General features: G+C 36.7%; 1 protein-coding gene across 10 annotated transcripts in view; it reads left to right on the top strand.

Annotated features, from left to right (window-relative positions):
- The window catches only part of PHKB (phosphorylase kinase regulatory subunit beta), a 232,896-nt gene that overhangs the window by 190,215 nt on the left and 26,338 nt on the right, over positions 1-16,343 (top strand). For 8 of the 10 annotated variants that reach the window (XM_017519443.2, XM_037735191.1, XM_037735192.1 and 5 more), the window contains 6 exons: positions 164-225; positions 315-477; positions 1,624-1,705; positions 3,593-3,650; positions 5,879-5,969; positions 9,131-9,333. In XM_017519443.2, coding sequence (XP_017374932.1) covers positions 164-225; positions 315-477; positions 1,624-1,705; positions 3,593-3,650; positions 5,879-5,969; positions 9,131-9,333 — 659 coding nt within the window. Of the gene's footprint in view, positions 1-163; positions 226-314; positions 478-1,623; positions 1,706-3,592; positions 3,651-4,819; positions 4,911-5,878; positions 5,970-9,130; positions 9,334-16,343 lie in introns of all 10 variants that reach the window. The other 2 variants (XM_017519444.2, XM_017519449.2) reach the window with 2 other exon arrangements.

Genomic DNA, 16,343 nt, shown 5'->3' with positions numbered 1-16,343 from the left:
AAAAAAAAAAAAAAAAGAAAGAAAGAAGTTACTTCAGAACTGTATGTATTTTTAAGCAGTTTTTTTGAAGTATTACTTAATGACAGAAAGGTATGTGCACAGGCCATAAGAGTATGGCTTGATGTATCTAAGAGTTTCTAATCCTTTTTTGATCACATTTCAGACACTAATATCTGGAGCTGTAGTAGAACAACTTGATTTCCTACGAATCAGTGACACAGAAGAGTAAGTCCCTTTGGACTATTTCATTTTTGGATTTCTTGGAAGTACACTAGAAAAGCAAAAAATCTGAAACATTTTCTTTTAATTTCTAGGCTTCCAGAATTTAAGAGTTTTGAGGAACTAGAACCTCCCAAACATTCAAAAGTCAAACGTCAAAGCAGCACCCCTAGTGCTCCTGAACTGGAACAGCAGCTGGATGTCAACATAAGTGAATGGAAAGACAAACCTACTTACGAAATTCTTCAAAAACTGAATGTGAGACAGATGCAGTTCCCACATGGGCCTAAGTGAGGTTGTTGGAGCAGAAGCTCCCAGAGTCAGACCATATGTCTTTTTGTCCTCTCAGTGAAGGTAGCAGTTAATCTGGAGGTGGATGACTTGTCTACACCAGGGCAATACTGAGAAGTTGTTCTCTTGGTCTGACATATGCATAGATATCTTTAAAAATGCTTAAGAAGTGTAGATGAATACATTTGTCTTGGATATAGAAGTATAGTATGAGCCATTAAAGAAGTTAAGTCAGTGATAGTTACCTTTGGGCTCTCCAGATTTCTCTTTCAATGCCCTCTCCCTCCCTCTCCGCCCCTGTCTTGTCTCCTGCCCCAGTGTTTAGGTCTGATGCTTGCTTTAGGTCTGTGCTGTTACTGAGTAAAGCAGTCCTTTCACTGCATTCATACAGATATTTTAGAAAATGAATATTTATCTTTCCTAAGTTACTTATGTTTCAGAAGAGTAAGGGTGGGATAGGGTGTAGTACTGATTCAAGGAAACAAAATTCTCCCAGTAGAGCTATAAACACTGTGATATTTTGTTTGGGCCATACAAATTTGAGCGTGTAGACCAAATATATATCCTTCCAGATATGATAAATTCTTGTTGATTGGTATTGTATAGATCCAAATAAACATGAATAAGCTATAATATGGCATAAAGCACATAGCACAGTGCCCTAACATGTAATAAACACTCTAAATAAGTCCCCTCTGTCATCCATCTTTTCATAACAGTTTGGTAGCAACATGGACTCCCATTTATCAAGAAGAAGAATCAAGAAGAGAGTGGTTAAATGGCCTAGCTAAGTCTCTCAGGGAGTGGCAAAATCAATATTAATGCTTTTAGATAAAATATTTTCTGTTCATTACTTATCTTGTTTTCTGGCAAATTTGCTTATTAAATCCTACCATGCTAGGAAGCCAGCTTGTTACTTGTCTACGCTCTATCTCTAAGACATCTAAGATAAATATGAATCATTGTATAATATCATCTTGTGCTTGATATCATATCAATGACATTTTATCTTTCCTCAGTTCCATAGTAAAGTATTTCTTCTCTGCATCATGTAGTTTTGTGATTAGTTACCCCCTGTGGTATCTAGTTCCTCACTGTGATTTATATTTTCAGGACTGCAGTTGTCTGGCTAGCCAAGCCATCCTGCTGGGTATACTGCTCAAAAGAGAAGGCCCCAACTTCATCACAAAGGAAGGTAAGAGTGCATGTCTAGGAGAACATTTTAAATAACAGGACTTCTCTAGCCTTGAACATATATCAAATATGCATAAAATACCCACTAAAATGTTGCAAGTTATTTCCCTCTTCATTAAACTTTTTTTTTTCACTTTTGAATGGAAAATGTTCATTCATACCCCCTAGACTAGAGGAGACTGATGTATGAACCCCTAAATGGCTTTCACACAGTGATGCTTGATTGTTTCTCTGATTGTCTGCACAGTATTAGAGCCTGGATTCTGCCTGTGACTGTTAACCTCTGATGAATTCCATGGTTGTTTATTGACAGTTTCTGTTTCCCGTTTTATCTTCTCTAATTTTTCAAGAATAACATCGAATTGTTAAGTCTATAAAAATTAGCTCTCATGATCTGCCGCAGCCATTTGGAATGGAATGTGGCATTTAATAGAATTGTGCTCCGAAGATGGTTAATAAAAATAAATCATTTCTAATTATGTCTGTGTCCACTCTGCATTAAGAATGAAACCCAATTATCCCCCAAATTCACATTTGCATGTGGAGTCACTATGTAAGGAATCTTCAAGTTATCCACCATGGTCCACTTCTGACATTTTGTAATACAGAATAATATAGAATACAGTTCAAGTACTTAATGTCTAGCTATTCAAAATATTTGGCTTATTTGAAAATACTCTCTTAAGAGGTGGGTGTTCATATGGTTAGAACTGAAAAACAGCAGTGGAATTAATAATACATGTAGTTCTGGTAATTAACCAAGCATAGTTATTCAAATGAGATCTACTTAGTTTTTGCATTATTGTAGCTAAGAGATAACCTTCTTGAGTGTTATACATGGGAATTAAATAGTTTTCAATTTCTTAGCTTGGTAAAAGCCAAAGAACTTATAGCAAATTTCAAACAGAATCTTTCATGTTTCTAATTAGTCTTAAAACTGTAAGTATAAGCAGATTCTCAATTATATTTAGGACATTCATTGAAATTTGCACTTTAGCTAAAACAATAGGATTTCAAAAAATCAAACACTTCATTAGAAACCTAGAATTCAGCATGGCTGTTTTAGTAGTGCTTTTAAATAAAAGAAAATTTATATAAAATAGTTTATAATTAAAATGCTAAGGGAATGATTTTTTAAAACTATTTTTATAAACTTGAGAATAATATTCATCTTTTACTTAAATATTCAAAAGACCTTAAATGTTTTAAATCTATAAAACCTTATGTGAAACATTGAAAATCATACACATATACAGAATCCGAATATAATTTGATCAAATCTGTTAAAAGGCTAAAGTTCAGAGTAAAATGTGAAAGCTCTTGTTCTTTATCTTTGTTTTCTTTTTGGTGATCTTTCCTGTCACATTGTGATTTTACTGATAAAATCGGTGGCCAAACAATGAAACCCACTGGTGTCTTTTGAGCTGTAGTATATGTTGGAATGATCATAGCCACATGTACATAACAAGGCCTCAGTAAAGTTTTGTTGAACAAATAAATGAAAAGGCATGTATATTCAGAGTCTACAGTATTTGTTCAATTGCTAATTATTTTACCAGATTCTGTTTTCCTCTTTTCTGCAGTAAATTAAAATCGCATTTGTATTTGTTAAAAGTTTAGATTGCATATTAATTAGGAAACCGTTGTGTTTTGAGAAATAAAATACGAAAATTATCTATTCAGACTAAATGGTATCAAGTGCTGGGGATAGTCACACTCTATATATTTGAGTTACATATTTAAATATGTCAGTTCAGAACATTAATGGATCGATGTATCAACTCTAATCAAACACAGTGAATATTTGAGTACTTCTTTTAAGAGGAATAAATGTTATGCATTTAATTAAAAGCTTTGTTCAACAAAGACTCTATTATCTAACGTCTAGGTACCGTTTCTGATCACATTGAGAGAATCTATAGAAGAGCTGGCAGCAAAAAACTTTGGTTTGTATTAGTGTCCTTGTTGCTATGTTTTATTTTTGTGTTGTCATAGTTGATAGCCTAAAGAAAATGGACTAATCTTAAAGATGGTTGTTCATACTAATTTTTACTTTTAACCTCCAAGGTTATAGCATTTTCTAAGAATGTGCCTCTGTAACATGTCTCTCCCCCTCACTGCCTCCACCCAAAATTCTGAGAACAAAGACACTAAAGGGATTGAACCTGAAGAGTATTCACTGGAATGATATGCTAAGAATTTTTCCTACTCTACACCTCCTCTGCCCCAGCAAGGTGCTTTAGGTTCTGTTTTTTAATTTAGGAAACCTGTTCTGCTATTATAGAAGGCCATGAAAAGAGACCAATGATTCATTTAATCATAAGCAAAAATAATATACATAGAAGGCTATTCTCTTGTAACTTAAGTTGAATGAATCCCAGTGATTGTAGTTGCTTCATGAAAAATAACCAATTTGTTCTGCAGAGGTAGTCTCTTCCCAGAGACTGAAAAAAGAAAGTGGGAAAGTTTAAATAAATGAAATTTTAAATAAAATTGTTTAAATTCACAATGGGATAGGAATGCCTAAATGCATGGCCCTTTGCATTTTGATGTAATTCTAACAGTTTTACTAGCAGAATCTAATAAATTTTGAAAGTAAGAGTGTATATATAGATACATATAAATACACACACATTGTTTTTAATAACACGTTATCTACTTTTTTAAAAAAAGTCTCAAGAATGTCATAAGAAACTCCCTTAACCTCAATGAGCCTCAGGTTTCTAATCCCTAAAATAAGGGGATTAGACAAAACAATCTCTTAGAATATTTCAACTCTATTTTTATTGTAAATATACCATTCCTCCTCAGAAGAAATAACGTAATAATCCTATAGTTAAATCTTCCAAATTTTCACTGTAAATTCTTAGTACAGTAAGACATGCAAGCCAATAGGTGATTGTTCTGGTAAACTTTCTTAGCCAGTAAGTCTCAAATGTGGTCTGCAGTCTTAATTTTGATTAGCAAACCTGTTCTTGCTTTATGTATTACACTGTATGCATTTCAGATAAATCATTAGCAAACATTTAGAATGCTAACTGTTATGTCTGGAAGAACTCTTGGAAGTTTTATTTACTCTATTTTCCCTTTTATGGCTTTCCACTGACACACCCAGGTTGGCGGTGCGCTACGGGGCTGCATTTACCCAGAAATTTTCTTCCTCTATAGCCCCACACATTACTACTTTTCTGGTACATGGGAAACAGGTAACATGCACAGAATTTGAAAACCCAAGCTGCTTGAAATGTGTGCGCTTATTTGCACTCTGAGGGTTAAACATTGTCTTTTGGTCTCATAGTGTGTGGGTGAAAGCTTCTCTAGAAGTAGGAAATGTTTGTTTCACTAACTTTATTAGTTATTGACTTAATTTTCTGTTAGTCATCTATGTTGAGATTAAGGAATGTAGAAGCTTTTTATACGTCAGCTTCTGTGGATATCCTGAAATACATAAAGATTGCAGCCAGTTTCAAACCTACATTTTCATTTTACTTTCTCTATCTAAAAGTTCCACGTGAATTTTTACTTTTGAGGGAAAAAATGTCTTACGTATTGCATGTGCTGTACTTTAAAAAATAAAATCTGTTCTCCCTATGTTCTAGGACTTTTTCAGTAATATAAAAATAGCAGTGTAAATTCCTTCCCCCAACATTATGGCTTTATCAGGAAAAAGAAATACTGGTATTTCATTGTAGCACTTTCTAAAATTCAGTACTAAGTGAGTCCTCTAATACAGAGATTTGGTTATCTAGGCACCAGAAGAAACATGATTAAAAGTGGTTATATGAATAGGTCACATATGCCAGTGACAGACTTAGCAATGAACTTGTAAATGCAAAATTAGAATACTCTCTTAACCTCTCCTATACACCCTGCCTCCCTAATCAAAGTAATCATTAGGTTTTCTTTTTTTGCTTTTTAAATTGATAGTGTCACCAATAATGTTTTTGTCACAGCTTGGTGGCAGGGATGAGGTTGAGGGATCCGTCCTTAATTCTGAATGGTCCTCCAGTCTGGGAAGTTTCAGCTGTCAGGTTCAATGTCTTGGGGTATTTCCTCCAAATGATTATGTGAGGATTCAACCATGTATATTTTAAAGAGTACCCAATCAGGGCCCCATGCATTCCTCATCTTTTAGATTTGTGAACATCTGGCCTGCTCTCTTCTTTGCCCCCAGGTCGGTTGTACGCCGTGCAGCAAGTCTTTTAAGTAAAGTAGTGGACAGCCTGGCCCCATCCATTACTAATGTTTTAGTTCAGGGAAAACAGGTAAGTATTTGCTTTTCAGACACTTATTTGGTCAAAGTTGCAAAGATTTCTGGGTAGGACCGTTAATTTTCAGTCTGGCAGGCCTCAGTGTCACAGGCTTCTCACAAACAGATTAATAAGTGCTCAGGCATTTCTACAAAAGTCACCTTCCCTAAGCAAAATCTAGTCGTAAAGATATTAAATGGGCTTTCCCTTTTCCTGCTGCACCTTAGAGCTGTGATCTTCAACTCCTCTGTTAACTTGATATCAGTGCAGATGCTATTTTAGAAAACGGACCAATAACTACTGAAGTACTTCAGGCAGGTTTCGGATAGGCAGAGCAGTGGTAGTTGAAGAGTGAAGGGCACATCTTCCCTTCTACTCCACATGAGATCTCCTCCATTTAGGAAGCATGGTGTTCATGCCCAGCCAGCTCTCTGCATGCCAGTGCTGCTCCCTGCAGGCCATCTCTAACCCCAGCTCCTCCCCATTCACCAGGGCCAACTCTGTCAACTCATCCTTATGGAGTCATCTCCAGTTAGCAATGGTCTCTATGTCCTCTGGATTCTCAAAATAGGTCTGTGACACTTCTCACAATCTGCCTTCTGTCCCAGTTCATTTGAATGTGTATCTCTTACCTCATGGTAGGCTGTGAGCCCCCAGGGGTCGGAGCCTGGGTCTTGTCCAGTACGCATCCCAGTGTGCCCAGCATGGGGCCTTGCTTAGAAAAGGCACTTGGTGAGTGTGGGTTGAATTGAGCCTGTGCATGTGGGTTGTGGCTGCTCGTTTTCTGTTTTGTTTTCTATTTGCTCTAATTTACCTGGCTGAATCATCCTTTGATTAGAATGAAAACCTGTCCACTTACTATCTCTTCTCTGGCAATATATGTGCTTTATTGTGTTTTCCTGAAAGTAATCTGGGGATATAGTAATATGAAGTACTTTAACACTCTTCAGTGGAATCAATCAACCCATTGGTCATATTTCAGGACTCTTAATTCATTAAGATTAAAATTATTCATCCTCACATTTAGCTTTTTAAATGTTAGAATAATAAGCTATTTATTGTTTCCTGTAATATTTAATAATTAAAAATAATTGTACTAATAAAAGATTCCTGCTGGGCATGGTGGCTCACACTTGTAATCCAAACACTTTGGGGGCCAAGGCAGGAGGATTGGTTGAGGCTAGGAGTTCGAGACCAGCCTGAGCACATAACAAGACCCCATCTCTACAAAAAAAAAAAAAAGAAAAGCTGGACCTGGTGGCACATGCCTTGGGTCTTGGGAAGCTGAGGTAGGAGGATTGCTTGAGCCCAAGAATTTGAGGCTGTAGTGAGCCATGATCATACCACTACACTCCAGCCTGGGCAATAGAGCAATACCCTGTCATTTAAAAAAATTAAAAAGAAAATATACAAAAACTCCTAAGAAAAAGTTAAATCACTTCATATATGTTATTTTCTCCAAATTATTGAGAGGTAGAATTTTTATCCCTGTTTGTCAACTAAAACAGACCAAAATACAGGAAGTAACCCACCTAGTGCCTTTTCTCACCAGAATTCTCACCTCCAGCCATAGTCTTGTATTTTGGTCCTGGACCAACCCATCTCTGAAAGAAAGTTAAACAGGCTTTGAGAAGATATTTTTCCTTGGATTTTAGATCCTTGAAGCATATTTGAAAAGAGTTTATTCTACTGCATATGAGCATTCAGAAGCTTTTGGAGATATTCGAGGTCATCAGCACCTAGCACTGGGAGAAAGGGTGGGCTAGGGTTGGTCCTGTCCATTCTACACAATGTCTAAAGGGGGCTTGCAGCCTGTGGTCCTCAGATCCTGCTCTCGCATCCTGGAAGCCTCAGAGTCTGCCATAAGGTTGTGCCTGGACCACTGCTCATCACACTAGCGTGTTTCCCAGGGTGACAGTCACTCATAGAGCTGGGCAAGACTCGGAGACCAGTAGCTCAGCTTCATTACCAAAAGCATGAAGTCCATTCCTTGACCGCATCTTACCTCTCTGCAAAAAAGAAATGAGAATGGAGCATTCAGAGTTTGTACTTGCGCATTTTTGAAAAGCCGCCCTAAGCACTGAAGTAATACTGTTTCTACCAAGCACATTCAGATCACCTCAAGCTCTGTGGAATGAAATCATGACCTAGTCATCATTGTTTCCAGAGGCAATGATGTGCCTTCTGTTTGTTTTCTTCTCAGCATACTGACATCTTAATAAAAGTATTCACACTCAGACTAACTGGTTCGCGCCACTTGTGATACAATAAACCAGCAGTTGACGGTTTTCACTCCATTACAAAATTGAGGCAATAGACTCCATGTTCTGCTTTCTCCCCTCATCTCTGTGGCCTTTGATATGCTATTCTTTTTTCCTGCCTTTTCTACTTGTGCACTGTACATGGAAAAGAGATGGAAAGGGGTACTCAGGGGGAAGGGCAGCCTGCAGAGTCCTCTGGGATCAGAATGCCAGGGATAGAAGAGAGAGAGAGACCAGCCTATTCCCCTTGGCAGTTTCAGCAGCATTCTGCTCAGAGTTTTCTTGGCCATTTCACTCTGTGCTCTCTCCTGTCCCAGGCTGTGGGCAGCCTGTTCCTTCCCCTCCACAGGTGAGAGATGTGTCACCACGTATTTTAACCCTCGCCAGGCACCTCGCATTGTGCCTGGATAAATGAGGGCTACACAGGAACCGGGTGACCTCGCACTTGCCTTTAAAAGGTTATAGTGTTGTTGAGGCAAAAGGTTCTGCCTGAGAAACTAAAAGAATCAAAAAGCATGTCTCTCAAATACCAAATTGTGTAGACTGTGCAATAAAGTAAAACTCTTCAACCTATTCTGGCTTCTCTGGGGAGTTTCTAGTACTAAAGTCATTCAGAATAATTTTAACTTCATAGTTATTTATATTCCTTCCCTGCTTTTATTCACTCACCTCCACTCCCCTAACTGGAACCCTCACCTGCCTTTATATTTTAGACTAGACTGTGAACCATCATGAATTCCAGTGGGAGTCATGCTTTGAAAGCCATTTTAATAAATAGCAGGAACAGTTATTCTACCTAATTCCCTAGCTTATATAGAGTAATTTCAGCCTGCCAGTCATCTTGAGCCTTGAATTTTTTTATTTTTATCTTTTAGTAGCTAGGAGAATTTTACAATAAAATTCTGCCACTCGTAGGTAACTCTGGGTGCCTTTGGGCATGAAGAAGAAGTTATCTCTAATCCTTTGTCTCCGAGAGTGATTAAAAACATCATCTATTATAAGTGTAACACCCATGACGAGAGGGAAGCAGTCATTCAGCAAGAACTGGTCATCCATATTGGCTGGATCATCTCCAACAACCCTGAGTTATTCAGTGGCATGCTGAAAATACGAATTGGGTGAGTGAAGTCCTTTGCATTTGCGTAAAGAGAATTGTTCAAGGTGTCTTCTAACAGACCTGGCCTCTCCAAGTGAAGCAATGTTCCTGGTGTATGGTGAGTATTCAGCAAAGTGCACCTGTCCCCTAAGCCATGCAGGCAATATCTGGGGGTATGAAAAATAAATGCCACTGGCCTGAAAGAATCATTATGTTTATTTCACTCTTGAGTTAGACATAGTGAAGTAATTCTGTTGTCTGGTAAAATCAAATCCCAGGAATTTCAACAGCTATATCATGTAAAACACTAAGCACAGTACTTGCAAAAATTCCTATAAATAAAATGGGTAAGCCTTAAGAGAATGATTTTCAGTAAAACTGTCAGGAGGACACATTCAGATAAAAATGTCCTTTTAAGAATGTTCTAAACCCATTTTCTACCAAAATCTAATTATTGAATTTTAATATTATTTTTGGAGAAGAAATTGAAAATAAGGCTCTGATGATCTTGAATCTTCTTAATAATTTTATGAGGCAACATGGTGTAGGAAAAATTAACCAGGCACTGGAATTCAGCAGAACTAAGGTCAAGTTCTGACTGCCATTGTCATCTCAGTAACCTTGGATAAATGACTGAACCTCCTTCTCTAGCCTCACTTTAATACCAATTTCTTTGTTTTATATGACAATTAAATGAGATATGTTTTAAAAGCCTATGACAAGCCAAGGAAATATAAATGTGTCTTTTAAAAATAAATTTTTGATTGTACAGGTATCATGTGAGTATGTCCTGATTGTAAAAGAGCCCAATGATATCTGAGCTTCTAGTGTATTCTGACATGTGGCCAACTTTGGAGGGTGTTTCTCAAGTGTTTGAAAAGAATATATATTCTCTCTTTGTTGGGTGCAAACATACATGTATATGTATGAGTGTGGAATAAGTATATGTAGCTTGCTAGCTGTAAAACTGAAATTTTAATATCTTTATTGTGTGTGTATTTGATCATTGACTGCTGATAAAAGTCTTAATTTCTCATTATAATTGTGATTCTATCAATTTCTCTTTGCATTTTTATTTTCATCAGTTTTGCTTTATGTATTTGTTAGAGTGCAGTGGTGCAATCCTGACTCACTGCAACCACTGCCTCCCAGGTTCAAGCATTTCTCCCACCTACCTTCCCAAGTGACTGAGATTACAAACATGTGCCACCACACTCAGCTAATTTTTGTATTTTTAGTAGAGACAGAGTTTCACCATGTTGGCCAGGCTGGTCTCAAACTCCTTACCTCAAGTAATCCACCCACCTCAGCCTCCCAAACTTCTGGGATTACAGGTGTGAGCCACCTTACCTGGCCACTTTAAATAGTTTAAAACTTTGGTTTTGCCCGTGTCTGTTCATAACTTTTACCAATATATCTTCATGTCATTGATTACTTTTCAACTTTTTTTAAACCTCAAACATTTATAAAAATACAGAGACTGGTATAATAAAGACTTATGTGCCCATGCTATCACCCACCCTCAACAATATTATTGTCTAGTCTGTCTTATTTCACCCATACCCCCACCTATTACCCACCTGCCCCCATAGTCCCCTGTCAGTTTTGTGAGGCAAAGCCATGTCTTCTCTTCTGTAAATACTTAAATTTATATCTCAAAAACATAAGAACTTTTTCAAAACATGAAACATGATACTGTTACCATGCATACAAAAACAATTGAATTATGTTTGTCAAATATTACTGCCATACCTTCATCTGTGATGATTAGCTTGGTACATTGCTTTCTATCCCTTTGCATTCAATGTTATTTTATAATTTTGTATGTATGTATATATGTTTTTATATTCAGCACTATAATGTATTTATTAATATAATCTGAGAACATCTTATAAGAAGTATGTAACAAAATTTATCATCTTAACCATTTTTATTATACAGTACAGTAGTATTAACTATATATACAATGTTATCTTTTAATAGAGCATATAGTTCATATTTTTTCCCTTTCTTTTACATTTTGACCTATTTCTACATTTTATACTTTATATTTATCATGTTTTCTTATTACTTTTTTCCTTTTATGTTTCTTGTTGGGTTGAGGTCATTTTCGTTTTACTAGTTTTACAAGTAAATGTGAAGTACTTTTTAAAAACATGATTACCCATTTTTCCTTCAAAATTCCATGTAAAAAATGCATTGCCTATTTGGCAATATATGCATACATAGTAATTCATCATTTCTCATCCAAGGAGTTTACAATACTCACACAAGTACATAAAGATATATTTTGCAGCAGTCTTCATTTCAGCATTATTCAAAATAGTGAAACATTAGGAACAACCTAGATGTTCATTAGTAGAAGATAGTTTGAATAAATTGGTTTTTAGCCATATAACAAAATGCTGTGCTACCATTACAGTGAACAAGATAAAGTTCTATATACTGACATTTATGAATGTCCTAGAAAATTAAATGGAAAAAAAAGTTGCAGAGTATTGTTCCACTTTTTGTAAAAGAACAATAATAATACCCTACATGTATCTATGTAATATATGTGTGCAAAAGTATCTTTAAAATAGATATCAAGTTGGTGTCAGTTACCTTCTCTAGATTTCTACTTTCTCAGTTACATTTTTCGGTATTATTTTTAAAATTTACTTTAGCTTATTATTTTTAAGTGATTTGCCTGATTTCAACTACAGTATATTTTAGTCAAATTTCCCTATCTTTGTCTCTTCTTTCTTTTGATTGAAAATGAATTACTTGCTTAGAATCTGACCTTCATTCTTTTCCCTTAAAATAGTTTCTTTCGAAGATTTGGAGCTATTCTGAAGCAGTTATAAGAACTTTGAGTTATATCCTGATTTGTTCAGTCTGTTTGCCCTGATATTTTCAACTCCAACCTCTTGACTCCATATGAGGGTAGAGAAATGATTCTTTCATGTGAGTTAACTCTAAATAAAAAGAAATGTGATTCTCCATCTCCATACGTGGTACAAAAGTACTCTATTGTCACAGACTCAGGCATTGATCTGAGACAGATTGAGAAGTATAGGTTGTAAGTCTTTCAAAGCACATTCTTTATAATAAGTGTTCTAGTTGGGGGAGCCTTTTCAAGTGATAGCCGTCCTTGCAGAGGTTTAAACAAAGCCTTAGAGTGAAAGTAAACAGTTTCCCAAGATTTTACACTGCTGTGTTTTTCAGTCTATAGTAGCTTTTCCTTTACTGCTTATTCAGCATTTTAAGCTAATTTAGGTCCTCTACAAGTCTCATGTAATCCCCTTTCTTGAATTCAACTCTAACCTGGTGCTTCTATTCATGGGAATGGGTATTTAGTTTATTCTAAAAATAGCATTTTCTGTTTTTATATCTGCTACTCTGTATGTTCAATGCCTTCCATGAGAAATAACATACCATTTTTCCTCACGCTGTATCACCCAAAGTAAAAATGTCAGGTGGCAGCATGTGATTTAGTATTTACTCATGAAGAAATTTATTATGAAACCTTAATTATTCACCATCCTGAAACTCATTCTGGAATTGTGGCATTATATTCTCATTGTGAGTATTAATACTGTCCCTGCCTGACTTATAATGTACATTTCACTCTCATGTGGGTCTCACAAGATCAGTTATAATCACTGGGACAATTGCAGTTGGGAAGCAATCTGATATTTTTTTTTAATTAAGGAGTGATTTATTTAAGAAATTTCCTTCTGCTAAGGATAGGAACCAGATCTTGTATTACTTCTCATCTGTCTTACAGCCTCGTTCATCAGAGATGCTCAATAAATATTGGATTGTTTAACATATGGTATATAAGCAGAGTCAGGTAGTTTGCTTTGAGCTAGTGATGTGGAATTTAGGAAAACAAAAAGAAAGTGTGTCTGTACTCTTTGAGAAGTAAATGGCTCTTAATTTTGATAAACATACTTGGTTTATGCCATATGATATTGGAATTAAGTATAAAAGAAGCTTTAAGTCATGTCCCTCAGGAAATGACCAAGTTAAACAGAGCCTTGTTTGTATGAAAATCCAGTCATATACACTGAAGATATCAAGATGTAGCACTTTTCTCCAAGGAGTTATAAATGGAAATGTATTGTTAATCATATCAGAGTATATGACAGGTTGCCTTACAATGTACAATTGTACATCTCTTAACAGTGTTTCCAGTAACAATCTAAGAGGAAACAAGTGTAAATAACATGTGATCATTGCACTCAAAAGATCACTCTTATAAACCATCCTCCTCCTCTTGCTCCATCAATATGACCACAAATACTGTTTATTGAATATCTGTTATATGCTAAGCAATGTGTTAAAATTCTTCACATATATTATCTGATTTAATCCCTAAAACAACTTCAAAGTAAGCCCTAGAACCACCATTTTACAGCAAAGAAACTGAGATTTGAAAGTGTACATGGGCTGTTTTACCAGTAAATGGAAGAACTGGGATTTACACCCAGGTCTGCCGGACTCCAGTGTTAAGTACTTAAGTACTCTTCAGTCTTAAGTACTTTCTGCATGTTTTTGCTTCTGTGTACCATTGCCATTATCTCACAGAAACAGGCTTTTGTGTTTATTTCTAAAACTTTATGGCCTTTAAGATCTCTTACACATGATTTCAATTTCAGATCCACATTGTATTCAAGTTCGTGTAGTAACTATGATGTGACAGGCTCCAGATTTTTTTTTTTTGGTCCTTTTTTTACCAGGCCTCCAATCTAGGATCAGTACCATTTAGCATTTTACAGTGTAAGAAACTTGAATAGGTACAAGTTAACAGACCAAATAAGTGAGATTTTGCACCTTTATTCATCACAATACCGAGAAAATGGGATGATTCAAAGTTGGACCCTTGTGTACTACAGTAGCTATATTGTGTCAGTGCAAAAGTAATCGCGGTTTTTGCCATTGAATGTAGTCGCCAAAACCACAATTGCTTTTGCATCAACCTAGTGTTATGATACTATAAAAAGTTCAGAGAAGTCTAGAACAGACTTTTCACTTCCTTGTAATATTGTAGGATACCTCTGGCAAATACAGAGTCTCATTATGTTAACCACACAAGAAAACTGTCTAAAATATAAACCTGCCTGCCTGTTGCTGCATCAAAATTGGCTTAGGAGGCAAAGCATAAGAATAGTTCAAAATTATATTTTGTCATACTTTCAAGGTCAGTATTTGCAGAGGGAGTAATATTTTCCTGAAGACTAACCCTTCTTTGTAGGTCCAGGGTGGATGTCTCTCTTCCAAGTTAACAGCCATTCCAAAATGTGTGAGCCAGTGAACATGCACTGAGCCTGTGATGCTGTTTACTGGAACAAGTGAAGGTAAGGACACTGGGATAAGGACAAATGGTAGACAGTTGCTGCGTAACTCCTCTGTGGAAAATCTTCTCCCCTAAGGCAAAACCACCCTGCCACTGAATTCAGCTCTCTGGATACCACCAATTTGGGTGTTACAAGTGGAAATCCTTGAATTTTATTCCCATTTCTGCCAGTAACTTAAGTGACTATATCAAGCAAATGAGTTCTCCTTTTTTTTTTTTTTTTTTTTTTTTTTTTTTTTTTTTTTTGAACTGTAGTCTCTCTCTGTTGCCAGGCTGGAGTGCAGTGGCACCATCCCGGCTCACTGCAACCTCCACCTCCTGGGTTTAAGAAGCAAGTTCTCATTTCTTATGTTCAGAGAAAGCGATCTAATGTTTGCCATGGGCCCATTTTCTAGGCGCTTACCCCTTGGGTTATCCCATGTAATCCTCACAGAAACTCTGTAAGTTTATACACAAGCTGCTTGAAATTCTGAAAAATTAGAAAACTTTCCCAAGGTCACAGGCCAAGAACCAGGATTTGGAACTAGTGTGAGTGATGCAGAGTTTATGCTTCCCCACCCTTTTTCCAGCTCCCTGTTTGGTAACAGGATGTCTATCCCTGCTTTGGTGTCCTCATTGGATGTGGTGATTCTGGCCAAAAAATGTGAAGGTGTTTTTCAAGGGCAAATCTTCACTATTATCACTGTGGCATTTGATAATTTGAGGTCCTCTTTCACGACATTTGGAGAACAGCTCCCTCTAGGGAGTGCTTTCTACGCTCCACAAGCCTCAAGTTTCCATAGGAGGAACCTGTGTCCTCTCCCAACACACGCACGCACGCACGCATGCACACATACACAACCTCCATCCTCTCCCAACACACATACATGTGCATGCGCACATACACTCTCACTCACTCTTGCAAAGAGTGAGTTTTGCAAAGGCCATGTGCTCCCACATAAGTTCACCCTGGAGGAGAGGACCCTTTCAGCCATGGCTGAGTCCCCTGCAGGCCCAGTGGAATGATCCCAAAGCATCTTATATGAAAACTCCATCTCAGAATCCCTTTGGGATTATCTCTTGCCATCTAACATGTCACCTCTCCATCACCTGGTAGACACTCATGACACCCATGGCAAACCCCCTAGACCTATGCCTACAGCACTCTTCCACCACAGTAACAAATGTTTGGGAATGCTATTTCTCCTCTAGGGATATCAGACAACTTCAGAGAATTGTCATCCTGTCTGTGGGGCTTGTGATAGTGCCCCTCTGAAAAGTAAAAAGATACTTTTGTATCTTTCTGTATGTTTTTATTAGAATTGATCCTTAATAAATTATACTAAGGCCTCAGCCCCTTTAAGGGAATGGGCCCCTTGCATATTTGTTTATTTTCAGCAACAAATACATACTCAGTATGTTTCCTTACAAATTTTACTTTGAATTAGTCCCTGGAAGGTTTTTAGTTTGCTTAAAATTGGTGAGCAAATTATTCATTTATACAGTCTTTGAATGTCAAGTTTCCTATAAATTGTTGAACATGTAACTGCTTCTGAGTTAGTCCTTTGTGTATTGTAGGGGTTGCAGCACAATTGTAAAAGAAACATAGGAAGGGGATTTATAGAATGTGTTCTTTTTTTTACCACCTTATAGTACAATAAGCATATCAGATTCATTCTTACTTGGCTTTTGGCTATTGTTTCTCTCCCTTT

The sequence above is a fragment of the Cebus imitator genome, unplaced genomic scaffold (genome assembly GCF_001604975.1).
Source record: "Cebus imitator isolate Cc_AM_T3 unplaced genomic scaffold, Cebus_imitator-1.0 Scaffold748, whole genome shotgun sequence".
Lineage (NCBI taxonomy): Eukaryota > Metazoa > Chordata > Mammalia > Primates > Cebidae > Cebus > Cebus imitator.
The sequence above is the reverse complement of the archived record's forward strand: the minus strand, read 5'-3'. Positions and strand labels throughout refer to the sequence as shown.